Source organism: Limulus polyphemus, unplaced genomic scaffold, assembly GCF_000517525.1.
Source record: "Limulus polyphemus unplaced genomic scaffold, Limulus_polyphemus-2.1.2 Scaffold2263, whole genome shotgun sequence".
In the NCBI taxonomy this organism is placed as follows: Eukaryota; Metazoa; Arthropoda; class Merostomata; order Xiphosura; family Limulidae; genus Limulus; species Limulus polyphemus.
In genome coordinates this window covers 41,230-62,240 of record NW_013667873.1, presented here as the reverse complement: position 1 = coordinate 62,240, position 21,011 = coordinate 41,230, and the positions used below count along the sequence as shown (strand labels likewise).

The window sequence follows — 21,011 nt, the reverse complement described above, 5'->3', positions numbered from 1 at the left end:
GATATCAGCCATCCCTACATTTACTTCCTTTTTTAAACGTTTTCCTAAAATGAGTGCAGACTGTAATAAACTATTATAGTTATTTATCCAAACAGCATGAATTTTGTAACATTTCAGCATCTTCTTTCTTGTAGTTTATTGCTTTATTACTGTACTTTGAACCATCTTCTGTACCCTGACAACCAATATATTACTTGGAAGGAGAGCAGCGAGCTTAGGGTAAAAAGTATCAAGTCACATCAAGTGACATAAAATTTATGTTGCATACATTCAAAGAGTGATCATGAGAATTATTTATTTAATTTTTATTATCTAGCCTGACAAGTATTTAGTTTTTACATTTCAGTTACTTTGTTAAAAATATTACAATAAATAAAAAACATATACATAAAAAGCACAAAAGCTACCACATACCTTAGCTAAAGGTCTCTTTGTATTTAAGAACATATGTTGATAAGACTACTTTTTCACAGGCAATAGAATAAAATGTCCGAAAACTTTAATTTAATTAAACTGGCTTTCTAGTTAAGCTACCAATAGGTCAAAAAAGATTCTGTTAGCTGTTCAGAGTATTGACTTTGTTCAACACATAACATTTGCTCAGAAACTTTTGGCTCTTTCGCTAAAATATAAACAAAGAAAAGTACGAGGGTGGTACACTGAATGTTGCTTTTTCAATTAGTTATAAACATGTCCAATATCAAGAGAGAGAATTATAAACATGTCCTGAAAGATAAAGACAGAAGGGCATTTCATGTGGATGTCTAAATTTAATGATATGTTAGTAAAACAAGACTATCAGATATTCAAATTTTATATTCTGGCTTCCGAGTATCTATAGTACACTCTGAATCCCACAAAAGGACGGTAAGAAAAACTAAATTGGGAATGAAGAACACAGATGCATCATTTGACATGGAGAAGTATTTTAGAAATTAAGATGTCAAAGGTCAGATAATATAAAAATTACATTTTGATGCCAAACTTAATGATATACATTGAATATTAAACTAAGCTTTCAATATTTCCTAAAATAAAATGAGTTCAAAAGTATTGTACTATATGCAGCCACTACTTGGACACAGCAATGTTTATTCCAAAACATACTTACCTTCACTGCCACTTATAGCTATTACTCAACTGCCAGGGTTTCTTCTTTGCCCATCTAAGCATTGGTCTGATTTTTTCTCACTTACTTCAGTCTTTGATATCCCACTCAACTGCCGTTGACAATATTTGTCTTGTGATATTCTCCAGCTACATCAATGTGCCCTCTATCTTGGTACTGTATATAATCCCCTCATTCAGATAATGTTATCACTTTTTCTCTAAAGAAGTCCTGCAATAGTTAACGTCCTTGGTTTCAATTTTTGCATCGCCTAGTTGATTACTGTACAAGTTATATTTAATAATTCTATAACAGAAAAACTTTTGTTTATATGACATGCTGTTTTCAGCCATGAATTTCCAGGTTGTGAGATGGAGACATATATTTGGTCCTAGGATTTCTTTCTGGGGGGTTCTGAGGTTGCTTTTGCCAATGATCCAGAACATTCTGAAGAGAATTTGGACTCTCTTTTTCTGGCACCTTCAATTACTAGGTCAACTTCTCACAAGACCAATTTTGATTAGCCACCTCCTGCTCCATTTCTTCAGTTAGTCAATTAGGTTTGTGAGGTTTTGGTACTTCCCTGGTTGCCTTTGAATATACTCCTTCTTTGATGGCAGAAAGGTCTGAGGGCAGCTACTTAGTTTCCACTTTCATCTGATATTGCTGTTCATGCTGAGAGATTTATTGCTCAGTTACATGACAGAATAGCTATGCCTTGTCCCCCATGTTTGTTGGAACAGCATGGTTTGACTTACCACTGCCAGGAGAACATATATTTGGATTCCCAAAGACTTGATCCTCTTTTGGACATGTGGGCTTTCAGACTGGACCCTGTGATCACTTTGAACAAATCACAGTTTTCTTCACTGACCTTCACTACTGTTCTGAGATATTTAACTTCCCTCCAAATTTTGTCAAAAGCCTTTCAGCATTCCCCACATCAATTTGATAATGAATTTGATACTTTGGTGACTTCTACTTTGGTTAGATTGTCAGCTTCTCCTCTTTCTTTGGTTTCCTGGCTTGTGCATTGTTGGAACTTATTGAGTAGAGATGCTTTGTTGGAGGGAGGTCCTTTACCTGCTGTAGTCCTCTGTGAGTTATGTGAGGCTCCTTTTCTTTGTCCCTTGATGTTTTCTGGTGTTCCAGAGGCATTGGAATCATGGATTGATGTTGCTTATTTGCATTTTCCTTGTCATCTTTGGCTTCTAGACTTTCTTTGGTTCCTGATGAAAGTCATGGCACAACTACTAGTCATGTGTCCCAGCTTCAGCTTCTCAATATATTGGTACTCAGAATAAAATCTGTCCTTACCTTAGAGGCTCCTCTGCTCTTGCAGACCATTGCCAATGACATTGGGGAATACCCTATGCAGGTGGGGTCTGTGGGAGTGAGGTTACAACATTTTCTGGACGTCTGGAATTCCTTCACAACAGCTTTATGAGTACACAAGGTTCTGGCACTGAGGTTGGACTATCAGAGTTGTTGGTCAAGGAGAAAGTATAGATGGTCAAATCTGTTCTTTTGGGATTTTATTCCCATTTGTTTGTTGTGCACAAGAAGACAGGAGATTGGCATCCAATCATCAATTTTTCTCGTCTCAACCAATTCTTAGATCCTCCCAGGTTCACAATGGAGTCCTTCCTGAACATATGTTGGCATTTTTCACTAGGTCTGCGGATGACCAAGTTTGATGTTGCCAATGAATATCTCCATATTCCCATAGCGAAGACATCCTACAGCTATCTGTTTTGTACACAAGGGTTCAGTTCTGCAGTTCAGGGCTGTGCCCTTTGGCCTAGCATCTGCACCATATGTCTTCTGCAGAGCCATACAAGCTTTTTCTTGTTACCTTCTTTCTTAGGGCCTGTGCACACATCATTATATGGGCGACTGGTTACTTCTGGCACCATCTCATCAGTTGACGGAACAACACACCCCGATTCTTCTTTCAGAACCAAGAAATCCATTCTCTTGCCAACTGAATACATTGTCCATCTGGGTGTCTTTTTCAACACATATTTCAGTCAGACTCAGCTGACTCCCATACAGCTGAAGGATATGGAACAGGCAGTCAGGCTCTTACCCAGGAGCAACATCTTAGATCTCGAGTGGTGGGTGGATCAGACCAACACTGCCATTGGTGTTCCTCTACTGCCCCCTCATCTTGAGATTCATCTCTTCACATATGCCTAACTTCAGGGATGGGGTGTGTATATTGATGGTCGGAAATTCCAGGGCCCATGGATGGATGACGAATCTTCGTTCTACATCAATATTTTAGAATTTCTTGCTGTCCAACAGGCAATAATGCAAGGTCTAGCTCTACTAAAGGGGAAAAAAAAATCGACAATTCATAGGTGGTACCTTTCATTTTCTGTCAAAGGCACACTTATTACAGGGGTGATGAATTTAATGGAAGAACACCTGTCTTGGCTCAAACAAATTCTCTTGACCAAATTAATGCTCCATCGCAAGCTTTTCCAGTAGTTTTGCTCTCAGTTTGGGACTCTAATAATTGACACACTCGTCACTCATTGGAACTCTCAACTACAGACACTTGGCCCCTGGTACCTCATCCTCAAGCTTTGGCAATGGATACATTCAGTCAAGATTGGACAGGATTACACCTCTATGCCTCCCCCCCCCCATTCATCTGTTACCCAGAGTTCTGGCTATAGTTCGATTCACTCTTTGTTGAGTGCTGTTGGTAGCCCTGAATTGATTGGCCCAACCATGGTTTCCTCTTCTACAGTATCTTCAAGAGTTTCCACCTCTGCCACTTCATCTTTGGCCATCTCTATTGAGGCAACCATGATCTGACATTCTACATCTAGACATTCCCAAGCTCAAACTTCATGTATGGAAGTTATGTAGTCTGTTACATATTACAATTTCAAATGGGTTAAAACTGAGTCAAATTGTAATTTCGACTTAGTAGTTATATATTTGCTGATATATCTCCAATTTATGATATTTGCCAACAAGATTGATACACACAGTTTTAATATACAAACAACAATACAATGATTTATATACAAAAGTTTCACAAACTTACCAGAAATATAAAATCTTCTCTCAAGCCTGGAACTTCTTTGATATCATATCGAGGGTTGATGATTAGCAAATTAATTTCGAGTTGATGTAAGTATAATTCACTTAACAGGGAGCTAGCTAGCCCTATAATTCTCACTGATCACATGCCAATTACAGGTTGAGTTTCTACCAATGACGTTAGGTAATGTTTTCGTAAAACTACTAATGTCCAATGTGAATCCATTGAAGTTAAATGGTTTGTAATGTTTGAAATTTATAAACGTTCCTGGTCAAATATCTTAAGTTTCCCGATTAATAAGTGTTATAACAATCACAGTTATAGCTTCTAAAGTTTATAGCCCAACAACCATTGCAAACCAATAATAGATACTGTTTTTTGGCACATCTCATTGGTTATATTTATAGGTGTGTAGATGGTTTCTTGAAAATTCAGATTTTGTAACAATACAAAGCTATATTAGCATTTACATACATACATATTTTGTTGATTCTTATACTAGAGAATCTTCTACAACTATAGAGAATAGGCAGGAGTTTTGCAACACATATTTAACAGTATAATTTATGTACACTTCTAAATATAAGTTAAATTTAAACATTGATATTAAAATAAATATAGAATAATAAATCCATCACAAGTCCGTCACACGGCATCGGGGTTTAACTTCTAAAGTCGCCTTGTATTTGTCCCAATTTATCCATAGACTCAAAATGGCACATTTATCACAAATGGTGTATCACGAGGAAATTGAACCCACAACACCGAAATGTGCTCACTATATCACATTTTTTGACCTAGCTTTTTGACAAAGGTCTAGCTTTGTCTAATGTTTCTTTATATAAGATAGCTTTATTTACTACTTTTCAGTATTCTAAACATCGAAAAGTATTCAAGTCCTCAGTGTTATCCAGCCTTATCAAATCATTTTGTATCCTTGGTCCCAAAAGACCTTTTTCAGTTTCCTAACTGGGATATGCTTTGTCTCGACATCCATACAAGCTTTTAGCCTCATGTACTATGTATCACCTTTCCATTAAAATGTATTTTTTTGTTGCTGCTGGCATGTGAACTTTATAGGTTGGAGCTGTTTGCACTATATATGCTCAGGACTCTTTATCACTCGACTTATGTCCTGCTATACCCTGATAAGTCCTTTCTTCCTAATACTCTGGCAACCAGAGAAGGGGATAAATCCTTCTCGCCAATTCATTTGCCAGCTATTTCTCACCTGTACGATTGCTTGTTATGTCCTGTCAGAGCCCTGAGGTGTTAAGTGGCTCGCACTAACTCCTTTTCAAGTGCTAGGAATTGACTCTTTATTCACTGGGATCGTTTAGTTTCCCAGGATTTATCCCCTATTACCTTGACAATGTGGCTTACTGCTTATTCTGGACTTTCTTTACAAGCGAGGAAACTTCTGTGAGTCATGTCTCATCAGATTCATCACATTTCTATGTCTTTAGCTGCCTGAATAAATTGCCACTGGAGGACATTGTGCAGACTGGTATGTGGACTTCGATCTGGCAGTTTCTTCTTCTGAGGGTTTTCCCCTATCCCCTGTGGCCATTTTGACCACATCTGCTAGATTATAAGGAGGGTTGAGTATTTTTTTCCTCCTCTTATCTCTTTAGTTTCCAAGGTCACTTACCTCTTTTTTTTTCACTGGATCCCACTTTGTGGCAAGTATTGCCCAGAGAGGTGTGCTTTTATCTATCCAATTCCACATTAGCAACCAATTTTCACTATACTTACTACCAGTTGCAACAGGCTCTGTAGAAATGAGGTGTTCCATAAAACCATCTAGGAGCTCACCAGATGGTATTACCATACTATGCTGGATTGCCACTCATTGACTATCATGAGTAAAGCTAAAGGGGATCCTGCCCATCCCTGCCAATCATTGGATTGAATAAATTGGGGTTGGTTTGGTTTTAAAAAGTTAGGGAACTTGGTTCACCTATTGCACTGTTTCCAGAGCACTGTTCCTCAGCACTCCTCAATGCACATTACCTCCCAGATTCTACTAGTGGAGCTATGGAGTCCTTACCACACCCAGTTTCCAATCACTGGAGTGGTGGACAGAGACTTTTTCTCCAGTATTTTGAGTGAATTCCTCCACTCTTGGAGAAGAGGAAGCTTTATCCTACTTGTAGTACTGGTTCAGATTTGATGATCAGCTATACCATTGGAGTGTGCACTGCCCTTCATTTTGATCAATATCAGTTCATGGAAGGAGGTCCACTATCTCCTCATAATTCCAAAAGCGAAGTGGTCCAATCCTGGGTCCTTGGTTGAGCACAGTTGTTGCACGTCCTCTCCATAATTCTAGGGTTAAGTGGAAGGTTCTTTGCCCACCTAGTTGGGGAGTTAAGATGAATATTCATAATTCCAGACTGGATGAGTTCTGTTCCTTTGGTTGAATAAGGCATACACGATCCCATCATTCCAAGCCTGGGGTGTTGCCTTTAGGGCTTCTTCAGGTGGAGGAGAAGGTTTGTTCACGTTGGTGTTGCTTACTTTCTTGTCATGATTCCAGTGGTTTGGAATGCATCACACTATGGCTACAGGTTGGGATCCAATCAAAGGTATATCTATATATAATGTTGAGGTCCAATTGCCCTAGCCACCAACATGGGATGTAGGGACCACCTCTTAATTTCAACCCCTAGTTGTGGAACCTCAGCTCTCTGGTAGGGGCTAGCCTACAGTGATGTTTACTCATGTACTATTCCACCCTTGATACAGGAACAATGTTCAGGGGGAAGAGCATACCTGTTCTGGATGTAGTGCAGTTCCCCCACTCATGTACCATCTTTATCTTGGTACATTTCTGTTCTATACAGATGCTTTATGTATGGATAATGCTCTCACTGGCCCTTCCACCAGGATTCTAGCTATAAATGGCAGCAGAGGTACGCATGTTTTGGAAGTTAACATTTTCCTAAACTGAAAATGTTTTTCTAATAATACTTACCTCCGCTGACACTCTCCACTAAGATCCAGTGTTAGAAACTGGGATAGTATCTGTCTCGAAAAAGTGATAAAATTATCTGAATGAGGTGCTTATATACAGTACCAGGATAGAGGGCGCATTGACGTACATGGAGAGTATCACGAGACAAATATCGCCAAGGGCAACTGAGTAGGTTCTAAAAGACTGGAACAAATGAGAAAAAATCAGATCAATGCTTAGATGAGCAAAGAACAAACCCTGGCAGTCGAGTAATAGCTATAAGTGTCAGTGGAGGTAAGTATTATTGGAAATACATTTTCAATTTAGGAAAATGTTAACTGTTATTACACAATGACAGCCTCACATGGTCTAGTGGGAAACAGTGCTGGACCTTAACACTATACTGTATCTAGTGTTTTATGATTTCTATGACACAAAACAACCAAAGAAAGAAGTTAAACAATGTACTTGTAGACAGTTAATGTTTCAGCATCATGGTTATCATCAGGCTTATTTTTTTACCTTTACATTTAGTTCAATAGCATAAAAATTAACAAATACCTGTTGTATTTGCTCCCAAGTCTCAGAAGAAGCAAAAGTAGTTTGACTAAGATTTTGAAGTGAGTTTTGTAGCCTTCTGAGCAGGTCAGCAAGAGAGAGAGAAAATTCTTGTCCTAACTGTGTAGTCATCTCACGATGCAATAGTGGATGACCCCTAAATCAAGAAAAATAACTGGTTATATAAATTCATGGAATCACAGATGTATAGAAGATGGTAGATGGAGCCTTTTGATTACCATTTGACTCTTTTCACAATATGGACACATAGCCAAAAAAAAGCTTTTAACTTCAAAATGAGAAAAAACAATGGATCATCTTCTAATGAGACATAATATTTGAATTTTAGCTTTGTGAAAATGCATTTTTTTTCCATTATGATAGTGCTTATTCTAATATTAAACTAATTTAGTTAAGTGACCAGAACATGTAATTGTACTCATAAATCAAATATGCTACATTTCACCTTTGTGTATTTCAGATGATTTAATCTAGCTAGCATGCCTAGTGAGGCATTTATTTTATTGCCTTCATGTGGATGGAATGACAGATTGTGTGTGTGCATGCATGCACGCCAATTACCAGAACAAACTGACTGGCAGTCCCTCACATTCGAGGATGATAGTCTTCCATGATGATCTTATCTGTGGGTCCAAAAATGACTGATAAGACTGATCTGGGAATGACAGAACATTGCAGCTTGGGCACGTGTTTTCGAGTGTAACAGGTGGTCTGGAACTGTCAGTCTGATTCATGAAACACTGTTTCTGACATTCCTCCTTTTATGTTTCCTATTGTCATCATACAGTTTCAAAATGTGGAGATCATTACAGTAGACACCTACTCCATGTTAGGCTGCTCTGGGCAACAGTTTCCAAAGAGATGGTGTTGACATTGTACTTCATCTTATTGGCCTTGTTTCCAAAAAAGATGCCTATGTGTGACTTCTTTTATTGTGAAGCTGTTGCACACTGACTTCTGCATGGTTCTTGACAGAACGAGACCTTAATCTAATGGCTAGGAGACCAAGACAATCTGTGGTTTTGTTCTGCTGCAGTCTTCATCTGTCTTCACAGCTACTGAGATTCTGACTGCTACATCACTGAGGACTTCCAGACCTTCCTGGTGTTGCCACCATTTGATCCATGACTGGTTATTCAGAGTTATCCCCTGCATATCTTGCAACTAACCTTCACTAAAGGTCATTTCACTATCTGCAGCACAGCTCTGCCTCCAGACTGAAACTAAAGCAGTAGTAAAGGGGAAAACAGAAATTAAAAAAGGCATGGGTTTTTTTACTCCTTTTGTGGTATATTCAAGAACCATTAAAATTTTCATAGTGGTTGGAGATCAGAAAATTGGAAAATTTTCATTATTGGCAAACAGATATATATATATATATATATATATACCCAAGCTGCTTTGTAGTATATATTCATGCTTACTTAAAAATTACCCTTTTGTTTAATAGTTTAAGAAATTTACAAAAGAAAATTTTATTGTTACATATAAACGTGATATTGAAGTTGAAGTGTCTCTAAAATAAATATTAACCCACGTTCAAGTCAATGTCAATGAAAAAAAATATAATAGGATTGGAGTTACCAAATAAATCTCATATATGATGCTTTTAATCATTTATTGGTGTTAAGCTGTGCACTTAGTAATAGATTTACCAATTTCTTTGGAAATTCTCTAAAAAAGAAAAAGTACTAATCTTTCCACCATGGGCTGATGTATTTTGCAGCATTTTGTAACAACCACATGACCGTGGTGGTATACATACTATAACTCTGAAAGTACTTATTGTATGTTCACGATATTTGGCAAGCTATCAGTAAACTTAAAAAAACTCTTGTAAACAAAAAATCAGAATTTTTAATGAAGTATTTTTACTAAAACTTTCTGTTTAATTTATTGGAGTTAGAGTGCTAAATGCTCCACGTGCAAAGTGATTTTCGTATTAAGATTAAGAATACTTTTCTTCATCTGAAAATTATTTTAAAATTTCGTTTTCATAATCTCTAAAAACTTTATACTTTATCTTTTATCTTCTCTACTCTAACTCTATACAAGGTTGGTCAATTTGACCAACCTTATAACCACCCCAAAAAAATGCAAAATAAATTTAAATTACCTTTTTTCTAGAATGACTTCAAATTGTAACATGAAACTTGAATTTTGTTTGGTTACAAAGCTATCAAATAGAAGATCAGACCCCTCCTACCACACCCACCTGTCACATCCTCTCTTTCAGAATTCATTGATAGTTCTCTCTTACGTTTCATTATACATATTACATATAACCAATAGAAAGTAAAGGTTTTCATCTATCAAATGACTTATTGTATAACGTTGTATTCTGAACAGATTATCATCAATTTCACTCAAAGTACAAGATTCGTTCCTGTGGGAAAGTTAACGACTAGCTTGGATGAATTTGTAATGGCTCTTGTCGCATAGTTAACAAGCCACGAACATTTTGAAAAGTAAGTGAATTTGTCTACTTTTTGCATGTTATTACTCTATATTCTTTGGTGTATTATTTTATTAAATAAAAAAATGCATTATTATAATCACTATAACAAATCAGGCTTAACTCTTGTTAGTACTCTTGGGTTAGTACTTTATTTCTTGTTTTATATTTTTTATTTATTATTATAAAAGTAACTAAAATCTAAAAATATGGATTTTTTGTTTAAGACTAGGTAAAATATGTAATAATAATATAATTAAGATTGTTCATGAGGTACACATGCGAGCAGCTTGAGAGTAATGTAATTCAATACAGTAACGTGAGCTGCATGTTCCCCGAGTGATTTATAACTTATAATAAAATGATTCATGAGGCACACACGCGAGCAGCTCAAGAGTAATGTAATTCCATACAGTAACATGAGCTGCACGTTCCCAGAGTGATTTATAACTTATAATGACACTGACAGTAGTCAGACACAGTTCAAAGGGCAATAAAACAAAAAATTTAATCATAAATAGATGTATAATGTTACGAAATTAGAGCTTCTTAGGGCAAACGAATGTAGTTTCATGTTATGATTTTAAATCATTCTAGAAAAAAAAAAGGTTAATTTAGGTTTATTTAGTATTTTTTTTGGTGGTTACGAGGTCAGTCAATTGACCAATCCCGTTTTGAGATAGGGTAGAAAAAATAACAGATAAACTATAAAGTTTTACTGAAAAAAAAGTTTGAAATGCATTTAGGAGGTTTTAGGGATTACATAAAGCAAATTTGAGATTTTTGAGATAACGAAAAGTATTTTTAATTTTAACATGAAAATTACTTTTCACACAGACTATTAAAAAAAATACTCAATATACTCATGGACAAATCTTTATTTTATTTTATTAAAATATTTCATTAAGAAATATGACTTTTTGTATGTGAAAGACTTGTAATATTACCTGAAAGACTGCCAAATTTTGTGAAGATATACCCAATATATTGAGAGTTATAAGTATTAAATTTACAAAGACTTTAAATGAGTACAAAAGGTCATGTGACTCAGTCAAACTGACCAACCCCGTGTTGAAAGAGTTAAAGTTTGATTTATTAACTACATTTTGATGCCAATCTTATTTGTATACATTGATAATAAAGTAGTTAAATTAAATTTGGAATGTAACCCTGTGAAAGGTTGTGACATGCGTACTTTGACCTACCTTATGTAAAAGGGTTAAAGGAATTACTTAATCTTTTTTCTTAACAGAAAAAAAAAGTGTAAATTGTTCATACATAACCTAATAATAGCTGATTTATAAACAACATGCATATAATTTAAAAGATAATGTCACACAAGAATATACTGAAGGTTAATCAGACTTCAGTAAAATGAAAAAGGTAAACTTAAATATAGCTAAAAAAAACTAACACTAATATGTGGTTTAAATTACATTCGAGTCAGTATCATCAGGAATGAAATGTTGAGCCTTGAGTTATTTTGTTTTTTAACCATAGTCCATTTCATAAGATTTAATTTTATTTGGGATATCTCCATTTTTTTTATTAATTAACCACAGTTTACAAAAACAATGTTCCAGGTCACATGCTGCCTTTGGAACTACTTCCTCTGTTGCCAACAGTACTCAGTCTAATACCAATTATTATCTTTGCTGCTTGACAATGTAACATCCAGTGAAGAACAGTGAAGACAATATTTTACCATACATGTTGATAAACTTTCCACAGGTCCTACGCTTTGTACAGGTGGCATTTTTCAAAATTGTTTAGAAAGGCCAAATACACAAAAGTCCAATGGAGCAATGACAGATGACTTGATAAGTGCACAGTTAAATAAGATTGCTGGATCTAGTTTCTCTGGACATCTTCCTCATGAAAACAGTTACTGTTTTGAGGTATAACTGGAAGTCTGTGAACCTTTGGCTTGTCAGTTTTCATCAACTTGAAATCCTTATTTATTACTTTATTAATAGTAGTAAGAAACATCACAATGACGTTTTTTTTGTTGTTTTTTTAGTCATAGAATTTTCTTTTGTGACAATAGCTTTTACTTTATGAGTAAAGGCATTTTTCTGGTTTTGGCTTCAATGTGGCTGTTCTCAGCAATCCATTGTGCAAGCAGTTCTGCTTCCATGGAAATATTAAAGGCTCCTTCTCCATGATATTGCTTCTTTTGGCTCTAAATTGTTTACAAATATTTTTATATGAATATCAAATAGGGCAATTGGATGAAGGCTTCAGTGGTAAGTACACCCACTACAGTTTGCAACTAAAAACAACTAAAAGAGTGCTAAACAAGTCACTCATAATGTTACAGTTTACAACTGTTGATAATTATTAGGGTACTTCTATTTTAAATAATGTTTCATCTTTGCAGCTTCTTCAGGGATAGTACATAAAACTGTATGACATTACAATGTTCATTAAATTCTAAAACTGCTTGTGATATCCTATTTCTTGAGTCTGCCATAACGTGCCTCTAACAATGTATGGCATAGATAAGTCTGAAGTTCTCATCTGTTTCTCCAAGAAACAAGACTTGTGAATTAACAAGAGTGGAAGTAAAGCAGAGTATCCAAAACTAAAAAAGAAAGCTGCAGAGCAGAGAGTTAAAGATTTTTAGCAGTTTATATTTTAACACATGCACTACAAATATATAACGGATATGTATATACAACCTACAGAACACACACTATGCATAATAATCGCAAAACTTTACATTTCCCTTACCTAAAAATGTATTTCTGATAGATAATCACCATCGTACACAGAAAAGCTACCTTCCTTGTGCATCTGCCTAGGTGATTTGCATGTCACTAGTCTTAAGGCAACCCCCCACTTAACTTCATGTGTTTTAGTGTGAACTGCACTGGTGCATCATGACAAAAGCCCTACACCAATAAGAGTGACACAACCTCCATGTACAGTAACTATCCCTGTACACTTACACTTATGATAACTTCATCCTTTGATGAGGCAAAACTAAAAAACATGTGCCCAGAAGTGGGGAAGATGGATGAGAAATGTATGCAGAGGTGTCTATTTGAAATACATCAATCTTTACAGAAGAGAAAGAACTTCAGCCAACAGAATGGGAATAGGAGGCCCAGTAAGCATTAAAAATTGGCTGCAATGTCCTCAACAGTTAACAAGCCTCCAGAAACAATAGTAGAAATAAGGCATGTGTGTATAACATTATCACTCAGATAGAACTAAGTATTAGTCACCTTCATTTAAGAATTCGTCATAAAAGAGTAAAAAAAAAGTTTCACTAACAAATGAAAATCTCATCACATTAAACTCGAACGAGAAATTTTGAACACGTCTCTTCAATGCAATTCCAAGAAGATTCAGTGCAAGTGCATAGGGGAAATTACTGCACATGTAGATTTTGTCACCCTTCTGGACTTCAGCACTGGATTCAGCACAACAACCTTGTTTTCAAAATTGTTTCTTGCTGATTTCATCAATTTTCTGGCAGCTTGGAATCTTGCTTTTGAAGTGGATGTATGAATTTTCATTTGTCTTGCTTTGATTTTTCTTAGCTAAACTCTCTTAATTGAACTTGTACTTATACACTACAGCTCAGCACCTGGTTACATAATTGTGCTGAAAATAATTTGGCATGCAAAGTCTTTTATATAATGATTATGAAGGATCTTTTTGCCATTACTTCCATATTTCAAATAGCGGTTACAACAACACAAAAACATTGTTTAGGAAATAATTTTTCCCATACCCACTGTCCATCTGACCTATTTAAAGAATATCTTTCTTCACACCACTGCCAATCCTATTTATTTTTCACATACTTGCATCAAAGAGGGCTATGTCACCTCCACATTTCAAGAAAACTGGCATTACAAAACATCCATCATAAAGCCATGCAGTGAACAATAATGTGGGTTTAAAAAATGGCAATAGATGAGAATGAACAGATATTATGCTTGCCATGAAATGGCACATTATAAAACTACAAAAAAAAAATCGTTTTATATGGTTTATATGCATAGTAATGTAAGAAACATCATTAATTTTTCACAGTTCCCCCAAAATTCCTAAGATATAAAATTGTCTATAAATAGAACTCCTACCTTTGATGAAGATAAATGCCAAATCCATATTTCTTGGTAAAATGAAAGTAATGTACAAAGGATTAAACAATAAAAAAAAATTATACCTAGGATCTAAAATTGATGACTGTCGACTAGTCTGGGGAAATTCTTCCGTTTCTCTCTGGGATGAGTCAGCAGGTGTTGTGCTGGAGGAAACTAGAGATTCAGTATTCCCTTGCAAGTGTAGGAACTGTTGTTCAAACATCCTTCGTTCCAATCGAGCACAGATAGATGACAGCCTCTGTACAGTTGCTCTGAATTCATTCGTCTGGCTTCTAGTACCTTCATATCTTCCTCCGGCTGACGTACTTGGCTGATGAACAGCAAGGTTCCTAGGTTGTTCACCTTCTACTGGAAACTCGTCCTCCTCTTCTCGAGCTCCAAGAATCTAGTGGGGACATACAATGAATTTAAGATATATTTAAATGCAAATTATGAATTAGTATTTACCACATACATTGTCCATCCTTTTAGATACAAGTTTGCCCTTTTCTGGCATTTCTAACTTAACTGTGTTGTGAATTTTTTCTCCAAATCTAAACATTATCAATCAGGGTATTCTTCACAAAACTGTTTATCACTAAAAGCATTTGTATAGTTTCTATACTATAACTTTTAAATCTCTCTTGCTACAGGCTTGGTCAAATTGCCCAAGTTCATGATCCCAAACAGATCTTTAGCTTCCATACTGAAACTTCTAATATGTTTTGTGTATCTTCAAAAAATTTTTCAAGCTTTCAGTAAGCATTACAAGCCTTTTGTAGAAAATAAATCAGAGTTTTTAAGGAGGTATTTTCACAAAAAAATTATTTCGTAAATATATGGAGTCAAAGTGTTGACTGCTACGAGTGCTAAGTGGTTTTTACATTAAGATTAAAAATACTTTTCTTCTTCTGAAAGTTGACGAATTATATTTGCTTAATCTCTAAAACCTCCTAAATAAATTTAAAACATTTGTTTTCAATAAAATTTCATATTTTGTTATTTTCTCTCAACCTTACCTCTATATCAGGTTGGTCAACCCCATAAAAAAGTACGAAATAAATTTAAATTACCTCCCATTTTTTCATAAAATGACTTAAATTATAACAGGAAACTACATTTGTTTATTCTAAATAGCTTACAGCTCATATTAGTAAACATCTGTTTGTACTTAAATTTTATTGTTCTTTGCCATTTGAACTGTGTCTAACTGATAATCCCACCATACAAGGTGTAAAATACTCTGCAGACATGTAGCTCACATTATCCTATCAAATTACATAATGCATGGGCTAATTGCCAGATGCTCGCAAGCATACCTTGTGAAAATGTTTACTACCATTTATTTTTTTTTATCTAACTTATCCAACATAATAAGTTTCTAATTTTTACATTTTAGTTCTTATCATAATTTTTCTGGGTTTCTAACTATGTGATAAAAAACGTAAAAAATCCAGCTACACTTGTCGATGTGTTTCCTATGGGAATAAAGTCTAAACCGGAAGCAAAATAGAAAATACTCTGTACATAAAACAATGCAATATATATTATTTGATAGATTAAAACTTTGGATTTCTATCAGTTATAAATAATATAGTATTAAACGTTATAGAAGTATTGGAAATTTTCTAGTTTATGGCTCTGTAATCAAATAAGATTGAATGCTATAAAAATTATACTTTGCCTGAGTAATAACAATATTATAGTGATTAATTCATTTATGTTAAATTCCGTGCTTCTCGGAGGAGTAGTGAGTAAATTAGAGAATAAGGAAAATCTAGAGAGCAAATCTCACAATTCTCATACTAGGGGAGATTGAAGACTTTTTTAAACATTTCCTTATAAAATTAAAAATGTAAAACTTATATAATATTAAAGTTTAATTTATCAGCTATGTTTTGATGCCGTATATTCCTGTACCATGATAATAAAGCAGTTTAATTAAATTTTGGACGTAACTCTTTAAAAACTCATGTCATATGCACTTTCACATACTTGTGGCGAGTGTGTTAACTCTTTCCATATGGAGTCAGTTGATGTGAACAACCTTGTAACCACAAATTAATCAGTTTCCATACTGTAACTTTTATATGTTTTGTATAGCTTAACAAAACTGGGCAAGTTTCAAGTAAACATTACGAATCTTTAATACACAACAAATCCGATTTTTTGTAAATTAAGCATTTTTACTAAAACTTTTAAATGCTTTTCTTCATAAGAACATTTTCACATTTCATTTTTGTAACTTTTAAAACCTTCTAAAGAAATATCAAACGTTTTTTAAGTAACACTTTATATTTTATCAGCTATTCTCTGTACCCCTAACTCTATTGGGACTCAAGTTGTTTGATCGATCTTGTAACTTCCACAAAAATAAGAAATAAATCCAAATTACCCATTTATTCTTTCAAAAATGATTGCTGATCATAACAGAAAAATACAACTGATTATCGTAAGTAACTTAAGGTTTCTAACAGTCTATTTATACTTAAGTTTATTATTGTTTTATTGCCCTTTGAACTGTAACTAATAATCCCATCACACAAATTGTAAATCACTTGGCAAATGCATAGCTCATGTTACCATACTGAATAACAATAACTGTTCAAGAGCATACCTTGTGAATAACTGTTTTTTTCAATATCTTACCTAATCTAACCTTATCTAACATAGTGAGTTTCTAATCTTTTACATTTTAGTTACCTTTATGACATTTAATAAAAAACATGCAGGAAAAACAAGAAATATAGTACTTGTATTTAATCTCATTTTTTTCCTGTCAGTTGCCAATGAAATTTAAGCCTCTTTTTTTTTTCATAATAATGGTACTTTTATGCTACATCTTTATTGATCTAAATAATGCACCTAAGAATATAGAATAATAACACACATAAAGCAAACAATGTCCTATTACTATTATAATTAAACTGGCTTTCTAATTAAGTTAATTCCCTTAGCTGCTCGATCTGAACACCACAAGATAAACTTTCAAACTGAAGAAGAAATTGACAATATTCTATACTGAAAAGAATGTAGTGTTATACATCATTCAACAGATTCAAATTTTGCCTTTCTATTGGTTATAAATGATATAGTATAAAACATTACAGTGAATTATTGGCAATTTCTGAAAGAGATGATGTGACAGATTGGTGTGGTAAGTAGGTTTTATTTTCTGGTGTATAACTCCATAAACAAATAAGATTGAAGGCTATAAAATTCAGACTTCACCTTAGTAATATCTTATTATAATTAGTGATTTACTCTAAATTCCATAATTCAGAGAGGTGGTAAATAAATTAGATAAGGGGAAAGACCTAGAGAACAAATGTCACGTTTTTCATACTAGATTGTTAAGATTAAGAACTTAAGTCATATAGTAGTAACTTGATTTATTAACTATATTTTGATGCCAAATTTATTCATATGTGTTGATAACAAAGTAGCTTAATTAAATTTTGAATGAAACTCTGTAAAAGGTCATAATATGTGCACTTTGACCTACCTGTTGTGAGAGGGTTAACAAAAAACATCAAAGGCAGTATAAAAAACAATCAAAAACATCTGATGTTAGTCATTAAAACATGATTAATAACTAATAACAATTTCAAACTTCTAAGAAATCAACACTTTATTTTATGACAAAAACAATTCTTTTTCTTGGGCTTTTTGATATTATAATAAACTTTTATATAGTGCAAGCCTTCAACAAAACAAATATATTTTTTTTATATACACAAAGTAATGAAAAAATGTTAAATAGCTTTTTTGCTTTCAATGTTGCACACTCTTTAAGAAAAATTAACAGAAAAATGTACCTCATCTGCTCTATAACGTTGTCTTAAAAACCGTGTGGTTACTTCTTCTGCATATTCACGTGCACTTTCTAAAGCATCTTCCTGTGTAGGTGACACTCTCCCTCGTGATTCTTGAAACTGTGATAGCTAGACATATAACAGTACATGACGGATCAAAAGGTGAGCTAACAATATAATCCACACAACACCAATTAAGTGATTAAAAGATGAACTAGAAAGTGTTTGGACAAATTTTTTGAAACTGTGATAGCCAGACATACAACAGTACATAACAAATCAAAAGGTGAGCTAACAATATAATCCACACAACACCAATTAACTGATTAAAAGATGAACTAGAAAGTGTCTGGACAACTTTTTTGAAACTGTGATAGCTAGACATACAACTGTACATGATGGATCAAAAGGTGAGCTAACAATATAATCCACACAACACCAAATAACTGATTAAAAGATGAACTAGAAAGTGTTAGGACAACTTTTTTTCTAGTTTGGATTAAATAATGTTAATTTTTGTTTATTAACTGATGTGGTTTTAAGACACTGTAGTTTTTTAAGTCAATATTTAGCAATATTCTAATCATATTTTTAAAGGAGATTAAATGATCAAGAGTTATTATAAAAACTTTAAAAAGAAATACAATTACAATAATCACAAAAATTCAGTTATACAGAGGGGATGCTCACAGCTTATGGTGAAGCCTATGAATATGCAAGTTAAAAGACCAGACCTTCATTTTGGGCTGAAGTATTGTAATTTGAAAGTAACAATGGAGCTAAAATTGTTTCTGGAAGGGTTATGTTACAAGATGTTCTAACATGAAGTTCTCATATACTGCAAGTAATCAAGGCACAAAATTTTAGTGTTTCAAATAAAAGGATATCTGGTGTTGAATAGTGTCAATAAAGCAAGAGAAGGCATGACTGCAGAAGAGGAAGACATGAATGATAAACAATTTTCACAGTCATAGAGCTTTCATAATACAAGGATTAGGTTTAATAACTGATCAATAATCAAATCTCAAAATCCACAATTACAATCCAGTCTCAACTGCTCTCAACTTCTATAGTTAATAGCAATATCTACTAAAAATGATAGGCACTCACAGAGGGCCTTCATGATACTAGGTTTCACTTAATGAAAATGATCCACTCTGCCGATGTAGGACTACATGCTAGAAATATCCAAATCTTTCAAAGTATATTATGTATATGTTGCACATGGTCATTAATTTCCCTTATCATATGTTGCAATGGTCCTGAAATCAGTTATATATCATACAGATATAATTTTCCATAATACAGAGATACTATATGATATATAACTGAAATTAGTTATATATCATACAGTATCTCTGTAATATGGAAAATTATATGAAGTATGAAAATTTACTTTCATAGTAGAAAAACATTTTCTCTCACCTTTCAAAATTAGCTTCAACCTACTGTTTTAAAATAAATCTTCCGAAGGACTTACTTATTGGCACATAAAAATTTATGACATCATCACAGAATCACAGTATTTAGTTACATGTAACCAATGATTCACTGTGCCTTCCCCCTCTACAGAGCACATGACCAGAGTTTTTCAGGTTACAGTTATAAACGTAAATAAAAGCAACTGGAGAATTAAGAAAATGCCAAAAGTAATTCTGCACATTATCAGGATAAAATGCTGACACAACTGTACCAAGAAGAAATATCATCTTTGTACAGACTGAAAGCCAATAAGCTATAGATAACTCCACCAATATTCCAGCCACATATCCAAGTTGACATGACAGTTTCTCTGCAAGATGAATTATAAACAAGATTTTATGCTATAACATTTACAGACATTTCCCACAGACTTTGGTGTAACTGAGTTGCCTAAATGACTCATGCAGTATGAATGGCACTGCAAAGCAATAGTCCATATTCTGTGGTGAAAGAAATGGTTGTAAAACATAGGCACACATCCTTATATCACCATCATACTCCCCTACCTTAATTCTGACACGTAGTGACTTAGTAAAAATATTCACAAAAATTACACTTCTCAAACTTAATCCATTTCACATTTTAACAGTTGTGGTTAAGCAATTTACTACTATAAATGGCATCTCAACCACTACTATTGGTATTGGGCAAAAGGCCTCATCAGCACTAGATACAACAGATGTTATGTGATTGACACATTATTATACACTCTTTACTTTCACTCAGAAGTTATTATTCACAAGTCATGAAATATTTTTTTGCAAGTTTTAACTTCACGAAGGTTCTTAAATCTAAACATAAATTAGTAAAGCAGGGTCATTCTTAAATTTCAAATACTATTTCCAACTTCATCACTGAAAATCTCTGCTGGTGGATTATGCAAATAACTATTCTGTGGTGAATTCTAATACATGTACATTGAAATATTTTTACATATTATTAAAATATTTATTTTTTGATGTTAAATACTTTATTACAGAATGCTCAGATGAGTAATTTTTAACTCTGTTTCATCCAATCACTCAAGTTTTATTTACATATATTATTAAACTTTAACTCTTCTTTAAATCTACAAGTTTTTTTTATTCATTAGCCATATCTATTCGACATTTACATGTAAGCTACATAAATTAGAGATAGTTACAGAAGAAACTTACATACCAATGTGTAAATCTGTACAAGAAATATGTGAAAACACAATTGTGTTTATGCTTATACTTCTAATACAAATATGCATTTATAAAATATGAATTAGGTAATATCCATTAATGCAATATTCAGATTAACCATTTCAAATGAAAGTACCTTTAGTAATTTTATTTCTCAGTTTTAAATTTACAAAACACATTTCTGAAGTTTTATCCTCTCCAGACTGGTCATGGGTCAAAGGCCATGTCATCACATTTGTTGACTCATTAAAAATTTTATTGAACTACTATTTCATGAATTTATGTCAAT

The 21,011-nt window shown here is 33.8% G+C and overlaps 1 protein-coding gene across 1 annotated transcript in view; it reads right to left on the bottom strand.

The window, feature by feature from the left end:
• Positions 1 to 3,798: 3,798 nt before the first annotated feature.
• LOC106466453 overlaps positions 3,799 to 21,011 on the bottom strand; it is a 54,099-nt gene continuing 36,886 nt past the window's right edge. The window contains exons 7-11 of the mRNA XM_022394453.1: positions 18,075 to 18,200; positions 14,340 to 14,662; positions 7,645 to 7,837; positions 5,922 to 6,003; positions 3,799 to 3,944 (exon numbers count right to left, since the gene is read on the bottom strand). Of these exons, the coding sequence (XP_022250161.1) occupies positions 3,799 to 3,944; positions 5,922 to 6,003; positions 7,645 to 7,837; positions 14,340 to 14,662; positions 18,075 to 18,200 (870 nt within the window). The remainder of the gene's footprint in view (positions 3,945 to 5,921; positions 6,004 to 7,644; positions 7,838 to 14,339; positions 14,663 to 18,074; positions 18,201 to 21,011) is intronic.